Raw genomic sequence first — 19132 nt, forward strand, 5'->3', positions numbered from 1 at the left:
ACCATGCATCACTTTCTACAGTGACAAGATGAGCTGTGTAACCAGTTTCTAATGGTAGAAATGGTGGTTTGTGATTTGTGGACAGCTTTGAAGGCTACAGCTGTTCACGGTGCTATTCAAACACTCTGAGCTCTATAGAGTGGTCATACTGAAAAACGTATGTCCCGTGCAAACAGCCAAGCCAGTGACCGACACTCAGAGCACTCCAGTCCCACTTAAACCTTCATGTTGAAGCTCGTGGGGTCATCTTCAAAGCGGTCTTCCTGGAGCTCCAGAGCACAAACCCCATAGCTAATCAGCTTCCAAGTTCTTCAACTTTAGAACATTACACAGTAAGTTTTAATTTTACATGCTACATAACTATGTACCAGACGAAGTTTAAGTTAGGCCTTCCTTTCTGGTCATGCTATCAAATGTGAACTTGGGGACTCTTGAGTGTTCACATTCCTTATTTGTTTTATCTTGATTATTTCTTTATCCTCTTCCCTTACACTATGCTTCTATACATATCTATCGCAACACCATATACTTGCAAAATAGCATCAAAACCCAAAATCACAACATATATAATTGGACGTATACTTAATTGTGTTTGAGCATTTTGGATAAGAACCCTCACCACACTACGGCAAAACAGATGGCTTGGTGAACTGGTAACAAGGAATCTCAATGTGGATAAGAACTGGTAATAATGTTAGAAACAGGTATAGTGGTGTGAAAGATCAACGTTGTCGCCCCTACCCGCCCCACCCCCCCAAATCCCTACCATAAGGTCATGGATTTGAAATTGGGTCTTAGAAAGCAACACAAATAAAAACTGCTGCAAATGTGATTCAAAAGGTACAAGATCTACCCTACACTGACAGCTGATCTTAGCAGGGTCGTCAGCAGAACTCTGCAGCGGCATGAAGAGCAGAGGAGCAAATGGATCATGGCTGTTTTCCTCTGCTGTTTCAGACAGCCAGCAAGCAGCACGTGGCAAGGCCCCAGGAGGAGGCCGTGAGAGGCTACCAGGAGAGAATAAAGCCAGGTTTCGAGGGGGGTCTCCAAGACGTTGGGGATGCCAGTGCCCTGAGATGCCAGCCCAAGCCAGGCACGGGGAACGGAGGCAATCAAAGGGAGAGACGTTGACGGAAGCAGAACTGCTAACACATAAGCATGCGAATCTCTTACAGCTCAAGTCTTAGATCCTGGGCCCTGAGTTATTATTTGGTCCTTGCCCTGTTGGATTCTGGCTTTGCTCTGGTCTCGTATTGCCCGACTATGCCATCGACTTTGGAACAGGGATGTGTATTCCCTACCATTGTGTACAGGAAGTACACAATTTTCTTTTTGGATTTTACAAGGGCTCAAAATGAAGAGGTTGCTTTGAGTATCAGAAGAGACTCTGGATTCTGTTGCTTTGAGTATCAGAAGAGACTCTGGATTCTGTTGCTTTGAGTATCAGAAGAGACTCTGGATTCTGTTGCTTTGAGTATCAGAAGAGACTCTGGATTCTGGCCTTTTGAAAAGTGTTGATGCTGACAAAGACTAAGGGGCTTTTAAAGCTGGACACTTTGCGTTATGAATGGCCACAAGCCTGTGGGCACCAAGGAGTGGAAAGCGGAGGTTTGAGTGAGCAAAGTCCCGCGCAGGCTCCGGTATCTGAACACGGGGTCTCCAATCAGTGGTAACATTTATGGAAGTTCAGGAGGTGCAGTCCTCAATTGAGGAAGTACCTCCCTGGGGTGGGGGACTCAGATCTCATAGGGTGGTACGATTCCCAGTGGTTGTGTTTGTGGCTCAGCTTCCTGCGCCTGCACCTATGACTGGTGTTTGGACTACACTGTCCAGCCGTGGTGGACTTGGAATTGAACGCCAAAATCAACTTTCTTCTGTAAGTTGCTTTGGCCCATGAGTCTTCATGATAGCCATGGAAAGGTAACTCACACAGGAGGTTGGTTTTTACTCTGTGCTAGTTAACGCAGGGGGGTGGGGGGTGGACACTCCTTAATGAAAAGTCAGAGGGAGACTGGATTTTCTCTTTTCGGGGAAAATCTGCCCATTTGTACCCACCTCCTTAATTTTTTTTTTCGAACTTTTGAAAATAGGGTTTATAACGTTAGAATGAGAAAACGAAGCAGATCATTCATAAAGATTGGAAAAGAAAAATCATGAAGGATGCAAAATTATTTAGAAGTTAAAAACGTAAAAAGCACTTGGTCTTGTCTCAAGGTATTTTATGGAAGCAATACATCATCGTCTAAAGAGAGATGTCATAACAAACTCAAGAGGGAATGTGAGATGAGACAGTACAAGTAAGACAGTGAGTCCCCTGACGCCCGCCACGGCTACACAGGCTGCCCTATTCCAGCTGAAATCTACAATGGAGAATAAGCAGCTAGTGAGCGATGAAATTCAGAACTAGTTTATGAATGGAACTCCATAATACACAGGCAATACGCAGAAATAGATTACTATGGAAATTAAGCCCTACTCAGAACTTCTGTGTATAGACCTTCTGGTTGTTCACAATGGGTGGTGTGAGAATTGCTTGTGATGTGTCTGTCTTAATTAATTGAGGATATGTAATATAATATATAATATCCATTGATATTTATGTAATTTATATAATTTGAATAATGGTGTATGGCAGTTAGAAACACAGGATAATGATCTGCTCAACGCTATTCTATATCTTTTCACCTGAATCCATTTAGTTTCAGTAGTGAATAAAACACATTGAGGATTTCACTGTCATAAGGTTTATACCAGGCTGGATGGATGTTAAAATGTACTTGGCATTTAATGCTTAAGGTTTTATTGTAAGACTCTCTGAAGGTAAAAATGTGCCTGTTTGCCTATGTATGTGCCATGTACGTGCAGGTACCCGCGGAGGCCAGCAAGAGTTTCAGAGGCCCTGAAAATGCAGCTGTAGATGGTTGTGATCAGTCTGAGTGGGTGCTGGGAACCAAACCCCGGTCCTTTGCAAGCATGGCAAGCATTTAGCCAGGAACTCTCTCTCCAGTACAGTAGGCCCACTACACTTTAAATAAAGTGAAACGGTATTTAAATGTTCTCTTCCACACTACATCTGGGTCTATGTAATAAACACACTCAATTCTCCTGCTGAGTCAATGGCTTACTCTCTCTCTCTCACTCTCTCTCTCTTTCTCTCTTGCTCGCTCGCTCGCTCTCTCCCTCTCTCTGGCTGCAAAACAAATGTCTTACTTTCTTCGGCCGGCAAGTGTCTCTTCGCCATTCCTCGCAGAGATCTTCATCCCATGCTTCTCTTTGCTCAGATCAAAAGTGCAGCGGGGGCTCTGTGTGGTGGTTCTCACCGGATGGCCACAAATCTTATTCACCTTTCAAACAGAAAGCATCAGAAAGCAGTTACAACCTGTTCCAGGCTCCAGGCGTTTCTGAGACTCTAATCTTCTGCAGGCCATGAAACAGTGTCCTGTTCACACGTGTACTTTTAACTTCCAAGACCTGTGTGAGTACGGCTTGTGGGTGTCTAACAGTGGGAGTCAATGCACCTGAGTGGCAGTAATGATAAGCCAGTTTCATGCATATTGATACAGGCTGGAATACACACGGGGAAAGAATACAAAAGTCAAGAAGTAGAAACTGATTTTTTTTTTTATAAACACGACTGCTTACTCAAAATAGATACCCATCATGCTTTATCTTTGTATAAGATGATATAATTTTTTGCTGACATGCCATCAACTTTTAATGAGTAATGAGGATAAAAGCAAACATCGTTGCAGTGTCTTCTGACTTAGGTGTTTTGAGAAAGGACAACAATTCTGTTGTTTCTTTGAAAATTCACGGATGGAAGCTAGGGCCTCGTACATGCTAGGCAAACACTCTACTGTGAACTTGCGTCCCCAGCCTGACTTTACTTTTCATTTTGAGGCAAGGTTTCAAGTGATCCAGGCTACACCTGAGTTGCTATCCTCCTGCCTCAACCTCCCAAGTAACTGGGATGGAAGGTCTGTAGCACCAAATCTTTCTGAAAATGAATACATATAATATCGTATATCATAAACTCTCATTTTGTAATTCCTCTAGATCTTCCTTACACTGACTTAATTTCAAGGATGTTATAGTCTTCAAAAATGAAAAAAAAAATGATTGTAGCCAGGCAGTGCACACCTTTAATCCCAGGACTTGGGAAGCAAAAGCAATCAGATTGCTGACTTCAGGCCAGCCTGGTCTACAAAGTTACTTCTGGGACAGCCATGACTACACAGAGGAAACATCTTAAAGGGGTTAGAGGGATGCCTTTTTTTGCTAGTATCTTAGCAATGATAATTTAGTTTCTAGAATTATCACTGGGAAACTGACTCAGCATCCACAGCATCAACAAAACTAATAAAGAGCAATGGAACAGTAAACAGAATGTCTGAAACAAACCCAACAGCACTATGTCACAATCATGCTTTCTTGCCTAACTTTCCTTCTTAGTTCTGAGACTGTAAAAACACCACAGAACCTCTTTGAGAACTTGAACATCTACTACAGCAGATGAAAATGCTAGATTATTTCAAAAATCTCAAACTCTCAGTTTCATTCATTTTTTTTCCATATTGGATAAAGTAATTGTGTACACATTTCTTCCTATCCATATTTATTTTACTTCTAACATTTGTGAAACTCCTGTGCTAAACATTAGGAGATAAAAGATGAATGACTTTTTCCCTAACAGAGCTTACAAGTTGGAACAGAATGTGATCTAAAATCATGCCGAGGCAAATTGTATGGTGTCTCTGGGTGTGTTTTGTGTGTTTGGGGATCTTCTGAGATTGGAGAAAGATGGAAACGGAAAAACATGAGATTACCCCTAGAAGGTACTAAATTGTCATGTGTGAGACTTGGAGCATCTGTTATGTAGGGATAAGTTGAGATGTGTTTCTATGCAGCCAACTTGTAAGTGAGCACTTACTAAATAGCACTGTGTTAACTGCTGAGGACACAAATTCGTGCATGGCTGAATTAAACTCACAGGTATGAAGCAGTCATGTCAGGTTTTCATGGCAGAAGCATCTTCAGGACAGCATTAAAGCCAGCAGCACTGGTGGAGGTCCACAGAAAATGGGCACTTAATTTGCATTTGGGGTGTTAGAGGAAATGCTTCGGGAAGTTATATCTGTCTGAATGGCAAGTCAAAGGATGAACTGAAAGTTTGAAAGATGGAAAAAGCAAACACAAATATTTCAGGAAGTCTAAATTAACAAATTAACAAGAAGATGCAACAACTTGCCATGCACATCTTGTACAGGAGCACATGCCATAAGAAAATGCATAGCATGGGGTGGAAATGTCATATGATTTGGGATATCAAGGCAAAACACTTGTAGGAAAAGTTGCCAAAATGGAAACTAATATCTTCATTACAAGGAGGGTAATGGTCAGATTGTGGAAAGAGGGGATAGCAGGCCTGGAGGGGACCATTAGGACCCAGAGTCAGAAGCTGATGCCCAAAAAGGAAGATTACGTAGCAGAAATAAACACCGTTAGAGACGTAGCTGATAAACATCTCAGAACAAAGAATGAGAAAGGCAAATGCTATGAAAGGAAAGTTTAAGAAACATGACTCTGACAAAGAATATGGCTACAATTTTGTTTTTCCCAGAAAGTGCGTGCTTAGGTAGGAAGCAGCAAAAAGAAATAATATTGGAAGGGTAGGTTGGAAGCAGATCTTGGGGAAGATGAAGGCTAAGAATGTGTGTTTATTAGATAACTGGAACATTTTACAAATGCAGAGGACAGCACTGTATAAGTTTAACCCAAGGGGGGAAAAATGTCTACTTCATGTAGACATGTATTCTCAAGGAAAGAAACTTTAATTCTGAATTTAAGCAGCGACGGTGTTTATTGATTTGGGGTAGAAGTAAAATCAATTATTTATTTAAGAGAGGGCTGTTTTAAATGAAAAGTAAGACCAAGGTATTAAAACGTTCAAAAGGAATTTTAATTCCTGGGGCTGAAAAATAGTGATAGTGGAGTGTAAATATAATAGCCAGGTGCTATTATAAAAAAGGAAATCTTCACTGTCAGCAACACTAGTAGTAACAAGAACCAAGGAAAGATGATGTAGGTTGGTGGTGGTAGGCATGTCTGGAGATATTATGGGATAGATTCAAAATAATCATGCCTGTTGTGGCTGGGCTTAAGGCAAACACAAACATGAAAGCTTTTATGGGTCTCAGTTTTCTTTTTCCTAAATTTCAAGGGGGCAAATGACTTTGAATGTCTAAGTGGAGAAAAAATATTATCTTACTCTCCCCCTCCCGTGTTAGAGCTAAAGTCTTGCCTCCAACTGAACTGGTTTCTAGGTAGGAATGTGGGGAGTTAAAAATATCAGCCTCCAACCGTTTTTATATTCGTTATGTTTACATAAGTTGCAGCTACAAAAGAAAATGCATTATCCAGAAACTTGGAGACTAGCTTCAATTGCATCCAAAGACACAAGTAGACACGGAAGATTCCAGTAACAGCAAGTGAATTTCAAAGACCCTGTGTTTGACTTTTGGTCAGGGAGCTCTGCTTCACATCTTATCAGAAAGGAGCAGAAAAGGCCTGCTAGCAGGACATTAGGCTGACCCCTCGCTCCCCTGAGGTGAGCCAGTTGGGGTGGTGCATTCCAATACTTATACCTTCTTCCTATTGAAAAAAGCCTCACACTTCTGTCGACAATTTTTCATCTTTGACTTAATACTGCAATTTCTGCCTTTTCTTCCTCCCTGGACTCTACTATTCTCCCCTGTAATCAGTCTGAAGTGTCTTGAAAAAAAAAAAAATGTTTTCTTCCATAATGCTTGTCAACTCCTGCTTTAAGTTCCATGTCTGGCTTCCCGCTGATTTTCAAGTTCCCATCTCACCTTGAAATGACTCTTACTCACTCCTAAGCCATATCACTTCTCCCAGTCCAATCAAGTATTTGTTTCGGCAACTTCTTGTAACTTAGCTAACATTCCCAAGTCTCAGGATCATCATGCAGCCACAAGCAAGGTGAGAAATCATCAGTAACCATCTACATCAGTCTGTACACTCACTGTTTTTCAAGTCTTCAGACCATCAAAGGATTTCTACTGATAATCTTAAGATGTTTGCAAAGAACATCTTTGTTTTCATTTTACTCCTATTAGCAGGGTCCTGGCTTCTCTAGCAATGGTAGGCTTAGGGATTTTATCAACAGTACAAATCGAGGATTTGGAAGACAGTTCAGTGGTTAAAGTTCTTGCCACACAAGCTTTGGGGCCAGACTCTTGATCCCCAGAACCCACATAAACATCAGCTGCAGTGGCTGACATTTAATTACAGTGTAGGGGAGACACTGAACCCCTAGAGCATGTCTGCTAAGCAGAGGAGCCAGGTTAGCTGTGGGCCCCACTGAGAGACCCTGATTTAATTAATAAGATTGTTAATTAATAAGGTTGTTAGGGACACTCCCAGCACCAACATCAGGCCTCCCCATGTACACATTCATGTACACCTGCACACATGTGCATCTACACACACACAAACATGCATACAAACCAAAGGTAATATATGCATTATAGGGATTTATTTTTATAATTTAATGAAGCCACTGGAGATCAAAATGCAAAGTTAGCCACACACAGCCATCGAGTGAGGCAGTGGTGATACACACTTTGATTCCAGCAGCCACGCTAGGTAGCCATAGAAGCCAGGTGGTGGTAGCACATGCTTTTAATCCCAGGATTCAGGAGACAAAGGCAGATGGATCTCTGAGTTCAAGGCTACCCAGGGTTACATTAGAATTAGTCTAAAAGAGACACAGCTCACACAAAGGAGATTTCAGCCCTTGGGATCCCACACCTTTAATCCCAGCTCTAGAGAGGTATGTGTGATAGGAACTTGGAATTCAGTATTTAGTCTCAGAGATTTATTCTCCAGCCATGCTGAGGACAGGACCGCCCTTTAGCCTGAGGTAGAGGTAAGATCTCCTGGCTTGCCTGCTTTGCTTTTCTGATCGTCAGCTTGAAACTTGAACCCCAATATCTGTCTCTGGGTTTTTATTTATCGTGTTACAACACATGGGGGAAAATATCACAACTTGAACAGCAACATTTTCAGATTACAAATTTAAAATAAAAAAAAATCGTATGTATTATGTATGACTATTAAGTGACTTACCCCAGGAGATAAGACAAAGGTGCACAATTTGCATCACCATGTATGTTGAGTGCTATTACTTTTATTTGTAAGATAGTACTTAAGAAATGACTATAATAGTCATGGGAATAATAATAGACTATGAAACAGTATAGTATTTTACCATGTCCTGTGTTCCATTGTATACAAAGCTACTTTTAGTCTTCTGGAAGGAGACTGATGGGTGATTTTCCAGTTTTAACAAAAACTGAGTATATTTTCTCATGCCAGCAGAGATAAAATAATCCATGGCCTTACCTCCTTCCTTAAAACCAAAATCAGTCAGACCAGACTGGGAAGAAGGCTGCAGAGGCAATGGCTAAATGTCAGTTTCATAATACTTGAGTTTGAGTGTTCAGACCACAGTGAGATGCTAATTGTGCTAATAGTTAATGAGAAAATGAATAAAAACCTCACAGTCCCTTTAAAGAAACATCTGTCAGGTTTGTGATATATAAAGAGACCGCCATGAATGAAAGCATAGCAGAATGGGCCCATGAGGAAAGCCAGAAAGGGGAGAGAAGGTCCCTCTATGGTTACCATGAGTGGGATTTGGCTATAGCTGAATGTCCTTGCACCTGCTAAGAAAGCACACGCTAAAGCCATGGGCAACTTAATAGCGATAACCAGGACAGACAGCAAATAGCCAGGTGTAAAAGAAGGCAAAGCAAGCTTAGGCTTGTGTAAGTTCCTCACGGAAAGACTGGTTAATGATTCTCTTCTAAATGTTTACTTTTAAGGGAACTTCTAAAAGTTAACTTTAAAGGAAGAGTTGGAGGGTAACTTTTGTTTTGGTTTGATTTCTTAAAGGAAGAGGAGCAGACCCAACCAACTTATTTAGAGCAAAAAGTAAAATGAGATTACGAAATGTAGAGAATGCAAAGTTCATTAGAGAAACTGCCAGAGGAATAAAGTTTTAAAACTGTAGTAAATGCCTCGTGTCCCCATATATGACTGGGAAGAAGAATGGCATTTTCATCAATACCAGGAAAAACAAGAACTGGGTGAGACCAAGGGTTGAAGGGCACCAGGAGAACGCGGCCCACAGAATTCACTAAGCAGGGCGAATAGAGGCTCACAGGGACTGAACCGACAGCTAGGGGCTCTGCATGGGCCTCACCTAGGCATATTTGTTATGGTCGTGGCACTCCTAACTGTGGGAGCACTGGCTGTCTCTGCCCCTCCCGCCTGCTTTTGGGCTCCTATTCCTTGTCCTGGGTTGCCTCATCCAGCCTTAACATGAGGGATACGCCCAGTCTTATTGCAACTTGAGATGGGATGTTGTGGGAGATGAGGGGAGGGGCAGAAAGAGAGGAAACTCCTTCGGGATGTAATATGAGAGAATCATAAATTTAAAAAAAAAAGAGAGAGAAGCTGTGAATTTCAGGAGTGAGAAGGACCTGGACAGAACTGGAAGAAGGTAAATGACAACTGGGGCACTGGTGTGTAATTCTCAAAAAAAAAAAAAAAATCATTTTGCTGTTTTCCCCTTTTCTGCAGAGTGGTGTGTGGGATGAACGAAGAAGAGAAGGTAAGGAAGTCGGGTAGATTCTGGGAGGAGCTGCAGGAGGGAAAAGAATATGATCAAATATAATGTGTGAAAAGCGTTTTTAAGCTGGGCGGTGGTGGCACACGCCTTTAATCCCACTGGGGAGGCAGAGGCAGGCAGATATCTCTGAGTTCAAGGCTAGCCTGGTCTACAAACCTACAAAGAGAAAAATGAAGAAAACCACATTTTTAAACACGAATGAAATATAATTACACGATTACAGAATCCTGTCCAAGAACTATGTTATTAGTGCTGTGCAAGTAATGTAGAAACTATGGCCAACTTCAAAGTGCAAATAAATTCAGAAGTCCAGTACAGAAATGTTTCAAAAGTTAAAACCGTAACACTTTTAAAAGTTGGGAAAATTATAGCAGTGCAAAAAGAAATTGATGTAGGAATGAAAGATTATTGGTAACCCATAAAGCACGGTCCTTAAGTATATTGTATCCATAAGAGAATTCTAAGTTTCCACAAGTGGCCAGTTCGTGGAGAACCTTGGCACAGATGTTAAAGCTACTCCAGGAAGACCTCCTTCTGCCTCCCCTGCTGGCAGGGTTTGCTCTGTATTTTTCCCCAGGTGCATAAATTAAACCACCAGAGGGCGCCTCTGCATTTCAATCCTGTTTGACATCATTCATTAAACTTGAGTCTATTTAATATCAGACTTTAAGACTCCTAAAGGGACACTCAGCTTGTCTGCTACGGTAAAATATGTTCCCGGACATGAAGTCTTCCTCCCCCAAAAAACGATCTTTTATGAAAAACTACTAGATATGTGCACTAAAATCGGAGTACAATGTCAGCACTTACTCATGTGGTCATTTGCCCATCTAAGTATCTGGTCCTCTATAACAGGAAACAGAAAACTCTCCGATGCTTCCAACTCTTTCTGCCCCTCTCTCATCCCCTCCCTGTCTACCTTCTTGGCTTGCCTCCTGCCATCACACATCTCTCAGTGCCAGTTGTAGGCACACACGCTGGTTTAGTGAGTTCCCAGGATTAAAGTCAATTATAAAGATTTCAGTGCTTGTTAACTACACAGAACACAATGTTGATCAATGAACTGAGAAACTATTACTCATATTATTCTAAGTAGTAAACCTGTCATAGAATCTAATTTTCACAAGGGAAACAAAAATTATAATTATACCTTCCCCCCCACCTGGGTTTTTTTGTTTTGTTTTGTTTTTTTGTTTTTTTTTTGTTTGTTTTTGTTTTTTTTTTTGTTGTTTTTTTTTTTTTTTGTTTTTGTTTTTTTTTGACACAGAGTGCATGTTTCTATGTAGCCCTGGCTGTTCTGGAACTCACTATATAAACCAGGCTGACCTCAAAGACAATGAAATCTGCCTGCCTCTGCCTCCCAAGTACTGGAGTTAAAGGCCTGCACCACCAGGCCCAGCTAGTTATCTAAACATTCTGGTGATATGAATGAGAATGTTGCCATAAATTCCGGTATTTGCATACTAAGCCCCTACTGAAGGAGCTGTTTGTGTAGCTCTGGGGTATGGCCTTGAGAGAAGCAACCTTTGAGAGTGGAAAGCCTTGGTACTGTTGCAATTACTCCTCAAGCTCCCCTTCCTGCTTGCGAATAGACATGTGAGCTCTCAACTTGTTGCTCCAGCCACTAAGCCTGTCGGCTGCCATGCTTCAAAACCTTGACGTGGGACTCTTATCCCTCTAGAACTGTAAGCCCAAATAAACACGGCTTTCTATAAACTGGATGTGCCACAATGTTCTTATCAAAGCAGTAGGAAAATGCATATGAAGTCACTCAGTTAAAAAAGGGATCATCGGCAATGTGATGAGGTATGCACGATTTTCATCTGGGTAGTCAAGAATGAACTGTAAGGTCATCTGAAAGTTCTGCTCTGGATGGAGTTAGGAAGTAATGTTGTTGCCACTGGTTCTGTTCCCCTAAGACCCACTCCGCTACCCAACTCTGCCCACCTCATAATCCTCCCCATTGCCCGCCTGCTGGTGGCCATGTCAGAGGAGCAGCTGCTGCCAACTGACGTCCCAGATGTCAGCCCACCAGAAGAGAACTCTCAGATGGGCCAGTCTCATTTAGGCAAGGCCATGAGACAGCAGAGCAGAATGTCTTCTGCTGTGCTTCAGCGGAACATGTACTCAAACTGGAACAATACAGAGAAGATTAACATGGGCCCTGTGCAAGGATGACATGCAAATCGAGAAGCATTCCTTATTTTTATTTTTATTTTTTTGGCAAAGAAGCTAAAATTATTCAACGGAAAAAAGAAAGCATCTTCAACAAATGGTGTTGGCATAACTGGATGTAAAAGAATGCAAATAATCCATGTCTATCCCCATGCACAAAACTCAAGTTCAGATGGATTGAGACTTCAATATAAATCCACTTAACACGGAACCTGATTGAAGAGAAAGTGGGAAGTACCATTGAACACATTGCCACAAGAGACTACTTCCTTCATAGAACACCAGTAGCAAAGACACTGAGAGCATTGATTATTAAATGGGACCTCCTGAAACTGAGAAGTTTCTGTTAGGAAAAGGACACAGGCAAGAAGACAAAACAGCAGACTACAGAATGGTAAAAGAACTTTACCAACCCCACACTGGATAGTGGACTGATCTCCAAAATATATAAAGAACTCAAGAAATTAGACATCAAAATACCAACTAATCCAATTTAAAATTTGGATACAAAGCTGGGTGGTAGTGGCACATGCCTTCATTCCCAGCACTTAGGAGGCAGAGGCAGGCCAATCTCCATGAGTTCAAGGCCAGCCTGGCCTACAGAGCTGGTATAGTTCCAAAGCTACACAGAGAAATCCTGCCTTGAAAAAACAAACATACAAAGGAGCTACAAATCCAAACAGAATTCTCAAATCCCACAGAAGAATCTTAAATGGCCAGAAGGAAATGCTCAACATCCTTGGCCATCAGAAAGATGCAAATCAAAACAACTCTGAGATACCATATTACATTAGTCAGAATGGTTAAGATCAAAAATACTGATGATAATTTGTGCTGGAGAAGATATGGAATCAGGGGAATATACCTCCATTGCTGGTTGGAGTGCAAATTTGTACAAATCAGTATGATGGTTTCTCAGAAAAGTGGCAATCAATCTACCTCAAAATCCAGCAATATAACTCTTAGGCATATACCCAAAGGACGAACACTTATCCTACAAGGACATTTGCTTAACTATATTCATAGCAGCATTACTCATAATAGCCAGAACCTGGAGACAACACAGATGCCCCTCAGCTAAAGACTGGCTAAAGAAAATATGGCACCTTTACTCAATAGAGTATTACTCAGCAGAAAAAAAAAATGACATCATGAAATGTGCAGATAATTGGATGGAACTAGAAAAAAAAATCACATTAAGGTAAATCAGACCCAGAAAAGACAAATATGGTACGTACTCTACTCATAAGTGTATATTAGCTGTAAAGAATAACCAGGCTATACTTCACCGCCTTAGAAAGGCTAGATAACACGCAAGGACCAAAGAGGATACATACACTTCCCTTGGAAGGGGAAATAGAAGAGATCTCCTGGGTAAACTGGGGGCAGGGTGGGGTGGGGTAGGATATGAGGGATCTGGCAGGACTGAGGAACCGAGTAATGAGAGATGACTTGATGGTGTGGGATGCATTTGGGGGTTAGGGAGAAACCTGTTGTCAGAAAAACTCCCAGGAATCCACAAGGATGACCCCAGCTAAGGCTCTTAGCAATAATGGAGATGGTGCATGAACTGGCCATCTCCTGCATTCAGATCGGTGACTAGCCTAATTGTCATCATGGAGCCTTCTTCATCCAGTGGAAGCGAATGCAGAAATCCACAGCCAAGCACAGGCCAAGCTTGAAGAGTTCTGTCGAAGACCAGGAGAAAGGGGCATAAGAGCCTGGGGCCAGCGTTAAGGTCATGACAGGGAACCCACAGAGACAGCTAACCTGAGCTCATGGGAGCTAATGGACTCTGGACCGACAGCTAGGGAGCCTGAGTGGGACCAACAAAGACCCTCTGCACGTGTGACAGTTATGTAGCCTGGTCTGTTTGCGGGGCTCCTAACTGTTGGATCAGCATCTGTCTAGGGCACTTGAGCTGGGTTTTGGAAACCTATTCCTCATGCTGGGTTGCCTTATCCAGCCTTGATGCAGGGGTAGGAGCTTGTTCTTACCTCAGCCTGATGCTTTGTACTATGCCCATGGGAGGCAGGCCCCTTTCTGAAAGGAGATGGAGGAGGGGTGGATGGGGGGGTGGGGAAGGTAGAGGGACATATAGGAAGAAAGGGAAGCTGCAGTCAGGATGTAAAATAAATGGATAGCCAGGACTACAAAAAAGAAACCCTGTGTCAAAAAGCCAAAACCAAATGAGCAAAAAGCCCAGAGTTCCCCATAGGCTCTTCCCTTTTGAATACGTGGTTATGAGTTGGCGCTGCTGTTTAGGGAGGTGAAGGAGATGGGGTCTTGCTGAAGGAAGCATGTAGCTGGAGAGGAGGGGAGTGCGGTGTCAAAAACCTCGTATCAGGCCCAGGTTGCTCTCCGCTTCCTGCTTACAGTTTGAGATCTGAGTCCTCGGTTTTCATTGCCATCACCGTGCCTACTGCTTCCCCACCATCATGGATGCTCAACCCTCTGTGGGCTGCCTTTGTGGCGGTGTTTAATTACTGCAACAGAAAAGTAACTGATACTGCAGACTACCTCAAAATGCCAAAGAAGAGAAGGTTTTCATAAAAAAAGGATATGAAAAAATGAATTAAAAAGCTACTGTCTTAGTTAGGGTTATTATTCCTCTAATGAAACCCAAAGCAACTTGGGGAGGAGAGGGTTTATTCGACTTATGCTTCTACATCATAGCTAAAGAAGTCAGGAAAGGAACTCAAACAGAGCATGCACCTGGAGAAAGGAGCTGGTGTAGAGGCCGTGTGTGTGTGTGGGGGGGTCCTGCTTGCGTTAGCATGTGTCTTTAGCATGTGTCATGTTGACATAAACTACCTGGTATGGCTGCTAAACGTTCAAGTAAGAAGGGTAATAAAACAAATTACTAAGTCTACTGAGGAAAAGTGGGTTTGTGTCTTCAGAAGGGAACAGTTTCGTTGCGGAGGACAAGCAGATTGTTACCAGGGTCGCAGAGGTAAAAGTAAATAGGAAAGACAAACTGAGAAATGCACTATATTCACTGAGTCACAGCCAAGGCAAGGAGGCTTTTGTGAGGGGACTTGTAGAGAAGCCATGGAATGTGGTAACACTCTGCCATGTTTTAAGGCAAAAGTATTTTAAAACAATTCTATAGTCGATGGCACATATTCAATTTCAGATAATTTTAGCCAACATGAAAATAATGCAACCCAAGAATTCGAATGTGTTCACACAGAGCTGGAGCCACTGAGACATTTAGGTAGGTCTAGCAATATAGTGAGACTGGATTGGTTTTGGTTCTGTTTTTCTCATCTCTGGTCATCCAGAGATGTGTAGCATTCCATTCACATGGGTTAGACATGGTATAACATAGCGTGTAGCCCGGAAAGACGAATAAGTAAATACGGGGTGGGGGAAGCAAAAGGAAGGGAAGAATGAGAAAGATATATTTGAGATTCCATACGATAACATTATTTTGGAATTAGCAATGCAAATCGTAGACGATGATGACCCTGAGGAGAGAGACTTGATGGGAGGTTTTAGAGACACTTCAAAGATTGGACATTGGCTTGAAAAGCTAGGAGGGATGAGAAATAGGGTACAATTGGCTGGTTGGCTATACTGGAGACCCCAGTGGTCTTGGGATACTGAGTGCTGAGTAATGGAAATACAGACTCGGCTGACTGGGTCCATTAGAGCCGCTAGCAATGATGTATTTTAGGAGAAAATGTACCAGTCCACTTTAAGAAGTTAATTTTTAAACTTAGATCATCTTGTGGCATTTGTAAAATGAACATGTTTATTCATACAACTGTGGGGACCTCGTGAAACACCCCCCACCCCCTGCTACCATGTAGGTATATCTTTAACTCTATAGGCTGTGGGATGTACATTTTTAACTCTATAGGCTGTGGGATTATAAAGGCAACACTAACTACAGCTGGACATCGAATGTTCCCTACCTGGTCCCTAATATCTGATCTCCAAGCAGCTTAGATGCTGGATAGAGAAGAAGGGTTTCCAGCTGTGAGTGAAAACCCCTTAGAGGAGTCTGTCTGTAGAGACGCACTGGTCAGCAGTGTGGAGAGTCTCAGGTTCAGAGGACAATCACTGAATCTTGTGCTAGTTCTAACCCCTAGACTGCCCTTCCTTCCCCATCTCTGTGTATGAGCTAACATCTTGTGACTCACAGGCAGAAACACTCCATGATGCACTGGGCTTTGACATGTACAGCCTCATGAATTAGATGGAATGACACACTAAAACCTATTGTACTCTGACACAGAGAGAGAAAGGGACAATTAGCCTGTGGGACCACCATATCACAGATGGCAAAATAACACAGAGAAGGAAGAGAAACAACTGAGAGCCAAAGTTAAGGAAAATTGAAAGAGTAACACGTCCTCCATACATGAAAAGTTTCCCATGTCATTAATCAAGCAGAGTGAACATCCTGAAGTTATAAAGTCAGAATTTCACAAAGGGATGAATAGACAGAAATAAAAAGGATACTGAGTCAGAGTTGTCCTATTTCTCTCTGTTTGAAAACTGAGACATGTGCAGGTGATTTACAGAGGCAACAGCTGGAGGCGTAAGGCACTGCAGCAAAGGCTATCTGCTTCCGCCAGGTGTGCCGGGCTCCCGCCCCTCCCTGTGCAGAAGCTGCTACACTCAGTTTGAGCCCTCACCGAATCCTCTCTGTTGCAAGAGCAGCCATGCTTCCTTTCCTCCCAGCAATCTGCCACTCTAATCCTTCCCTCGGGCTCCAAGATTAATCTTCCCACAGCATGGCTCTGATCACACTGCCTGTTTGATCCAAAGCCTTCCGTCACTCCTCCTACTTCCCAATGATACAAACCAAAGCACTCCATGTGAATTTACAGCTCACACTTGAAATTTCCCAGCTCTCCGCTTCACACTGCCCGTGCTTCCGCTAAATTGTGTTGGCTACCTTCTGGTCTCCAGAGTGACGCGGTCCTTTTCCATCTCTGCACATCCCTTCTTTCTGCCTGTCTAAGCATGACCATCTTTCAAGGTTCTGAAATGTCACCTGCAAAACTGAACAGCGCAGAATCGCGCAGCTCCAGGTTATTTACCAGCCTTTTACGCAGCTGGTTTGTGCATATCCAAAAGGAACAGTGCTTGAAAGTTTGAAAGTGTAACATGAGAAGTACTCTCTTTGGCTATTTATTATTGTTGTTTTCAGTTAGCAGAAGCTATCAGTCTGTCCCATTCAGCACCGCTGCTGATACAAATGAATACAGTGAGTGAGTGTTTTTAACTGCATCAAATGGCAATGTAAGACATAGTTTCAGTGGTTGTTTCCATAGAGCGACATTTTTTTTCTTTCTGTTGAATACAATGATGACTTTTCAGATTTTTCTGCTTTTTTTTTAAGTGTTTCACATCTAATGATTGACAGATAAGATTCCACATATCATTCACTCAACATAAAACTGCACAGTAAGATGCTCAGAAGACAATGTAGACGGGATGAACTGCCACACAGAGAGAGAGTCCTTTTTTACATTCAGAGAGTATAGCTGCAAGTTTTTCTCTGCCTCACCCAGTTCCCAAAACTTCCAGCTACAAGAGAGCGCTTGAAAATTTCAGTGATAGACGAAAACAGAACCAGTAAGGAAAATAAATGGGCAAAGGTTATTAGCGCTGGTGTAGACTGGGGGAACTCCACAGGTCCCTCCCATAGGTGCGCAGCTACAGGCCATCCATCCATCGTCAATGTCGGCAAAAGAGGGGAATCAACCTTCTTCTCAGAAAATGTGTCTGCTAGTTCATTCATACCTAGCTGTCAGCCCTAAACATATATACATACAAGCAACACTAAGAGGGTGTGTGTGTGTGAGTGTGTGTGAGTGTGTGTGTGTGAGTATGTGTGTGTGAATGTGTGTGTGAGTGTGTGTGTATGTGTGAATGTGTGTGTGAATGACTGTGTGTGTGAGTGTGTGTGAGTGTGTGTATGTGTGTGAATGAGTGTGTGTGTGAGTGTGTGAGTGTGTGTGTGAGTATGTGTATGTGAGTGTGTGAGTGTGTGAGTGTGTGTGTGAGTATGTGTATGTGAGTGTGTGAGTGTGTGTGAGTGAGTGTGTGTGTATGTGTATGTGAGTGTGTGAGTGTGTGAGTGAGTGTGTGTGTGAGTGTATGTGAGTGAGTATGTGTGTGTGTGAGTGTGTGAGTATGTGTGTGTGAGTGAGTGTGTGAGTGTGTGTGTGAGAGTGTGTGAATGTGTGTGTGAATGAGTGTGTGTGTGAGTGTGTGAGTGTGTGTGTGAGTCTGTGTGTGAGTGTGTGAGTGTGTGTGTGTGAGTGTGTGTGTGTGTGCACAACAAAAATGAAAGAGGAAAAGACCCTGAATTCTGACAGGGAGTGGGGAGCATGGAAGGAGTTGGAAGAGAGAGACGAGGATGGAAATGACGTGTTTACTGTACTCGTGCATGAAATTAAAAAATAAATAAATAAATAGAATAATATTAAAAGGGCAATAAATGTGAAATTTAGTCCACCTCAATACTTTTCTGCGAAACTAAATATAGCTGCATATAACTTACTACAGAAGTACACAGGGCTGACAACATTAAATTTTGGGAAGGTATGAAAATCCAGGTAAACTGCCCCTCCCCCACCATCTCCCTCCCTCCACTCCTCCTTTCCTCCCTCCTTACTCCCGTTCCCCTCTCTTAACTGCAGAATTCATGCCAATGCTTACCATTCAGGAAACTTGAGAAAGGTTCCGAATGCACACAGAATATCATAGTTTTCAGTCTTTCTGAGAAACTAATCAAAAACGAAAGAGAATGGGAAGCGAGGAGACCCGTTTGCCTCCTGTCTGCTCATTCTGATCTCCGGGAAAACAGACAACATGCAGCAGATCCCCGCGAAGTCTTCTGCTCCCCTAGTGCTTTGCCTAGGAAAACTGTAGTTCAAAGAAATGCACAGGGCAGGCTCCTAGGAATTCAGCTTCCAGGATGAAAACTCCATGGTAACCCTGAAAGTCTCTACTCCAGGAAGAGGAAGAGACCAGCTGAACTTGAAGGATATATCTGGACACCTGACTATAATTCACCTTTTCCCAATAGAGAATCACAAAACGAGAGGCCCAGATAAAAGTAGGGTTCAAGGTTCAAGAAAACATAAACAACAGCTTTGTAAACAGAAGTTCCCTAGAGCTTTTAACACACAATGGGCATGGAAACAACATTTAATGATCTGTAAAGATGGCTAGTAAACATAGCTTGAAGACTATACAGATTTTTAAAGATTAACTACC

General features: G+C 42.4%; 1 protein-coding gene and 1 non-coding gene across 2 annotated transcripts in view; one reads left to right on the forward strand and one right to left on the reverse strand.

Moving 5' to 3' along the window:
• Gpc5 (glypican 5) overlaps positions 1-19132 on the reverse strand; it is a 265521-nt gene that overhangs the window by 24718 nt on the left and 221671 nt on the right. Inside the window, exons 5-6 of the mRNA XM_051195748.1 lie at positions 3211-3344; positions 865-1145 (exon numbers count right to left, since the gene is read on the reverse strand). Of these exons, the coding sequence (XP_051051705.1) occupies positions 865-1145; positions 3211-3344 (415 nt within the window). The remainder of the gene's footprint in view (positions 1-864; positions 1146-3210; positions 3345-19132) is intronic.
• Positions 11822-11923, forward strand: LOC127230533 (U6 spliceosomal RNA). The gene has a single exon (XR_007835182.1). It is a non-coding gene; the product is annotated as a U6 spliceosomal RNA (small nuclear RNA).

The sequence above is a fragment of the Phodopus roborovskii genome, unplaced genomic scaffold, assembly GCF_943737965.1.
Source record: "Phodopus roborovskii unplaced genomic scaffold, PHOROB, whole genome shotgun sequence".
Lineage (NCBI taxonomy): Eukaryota > Metazoa > Chordata > Mammalia > Rodentia > Cricetidae > Phodopus > Phodopus roborovskii.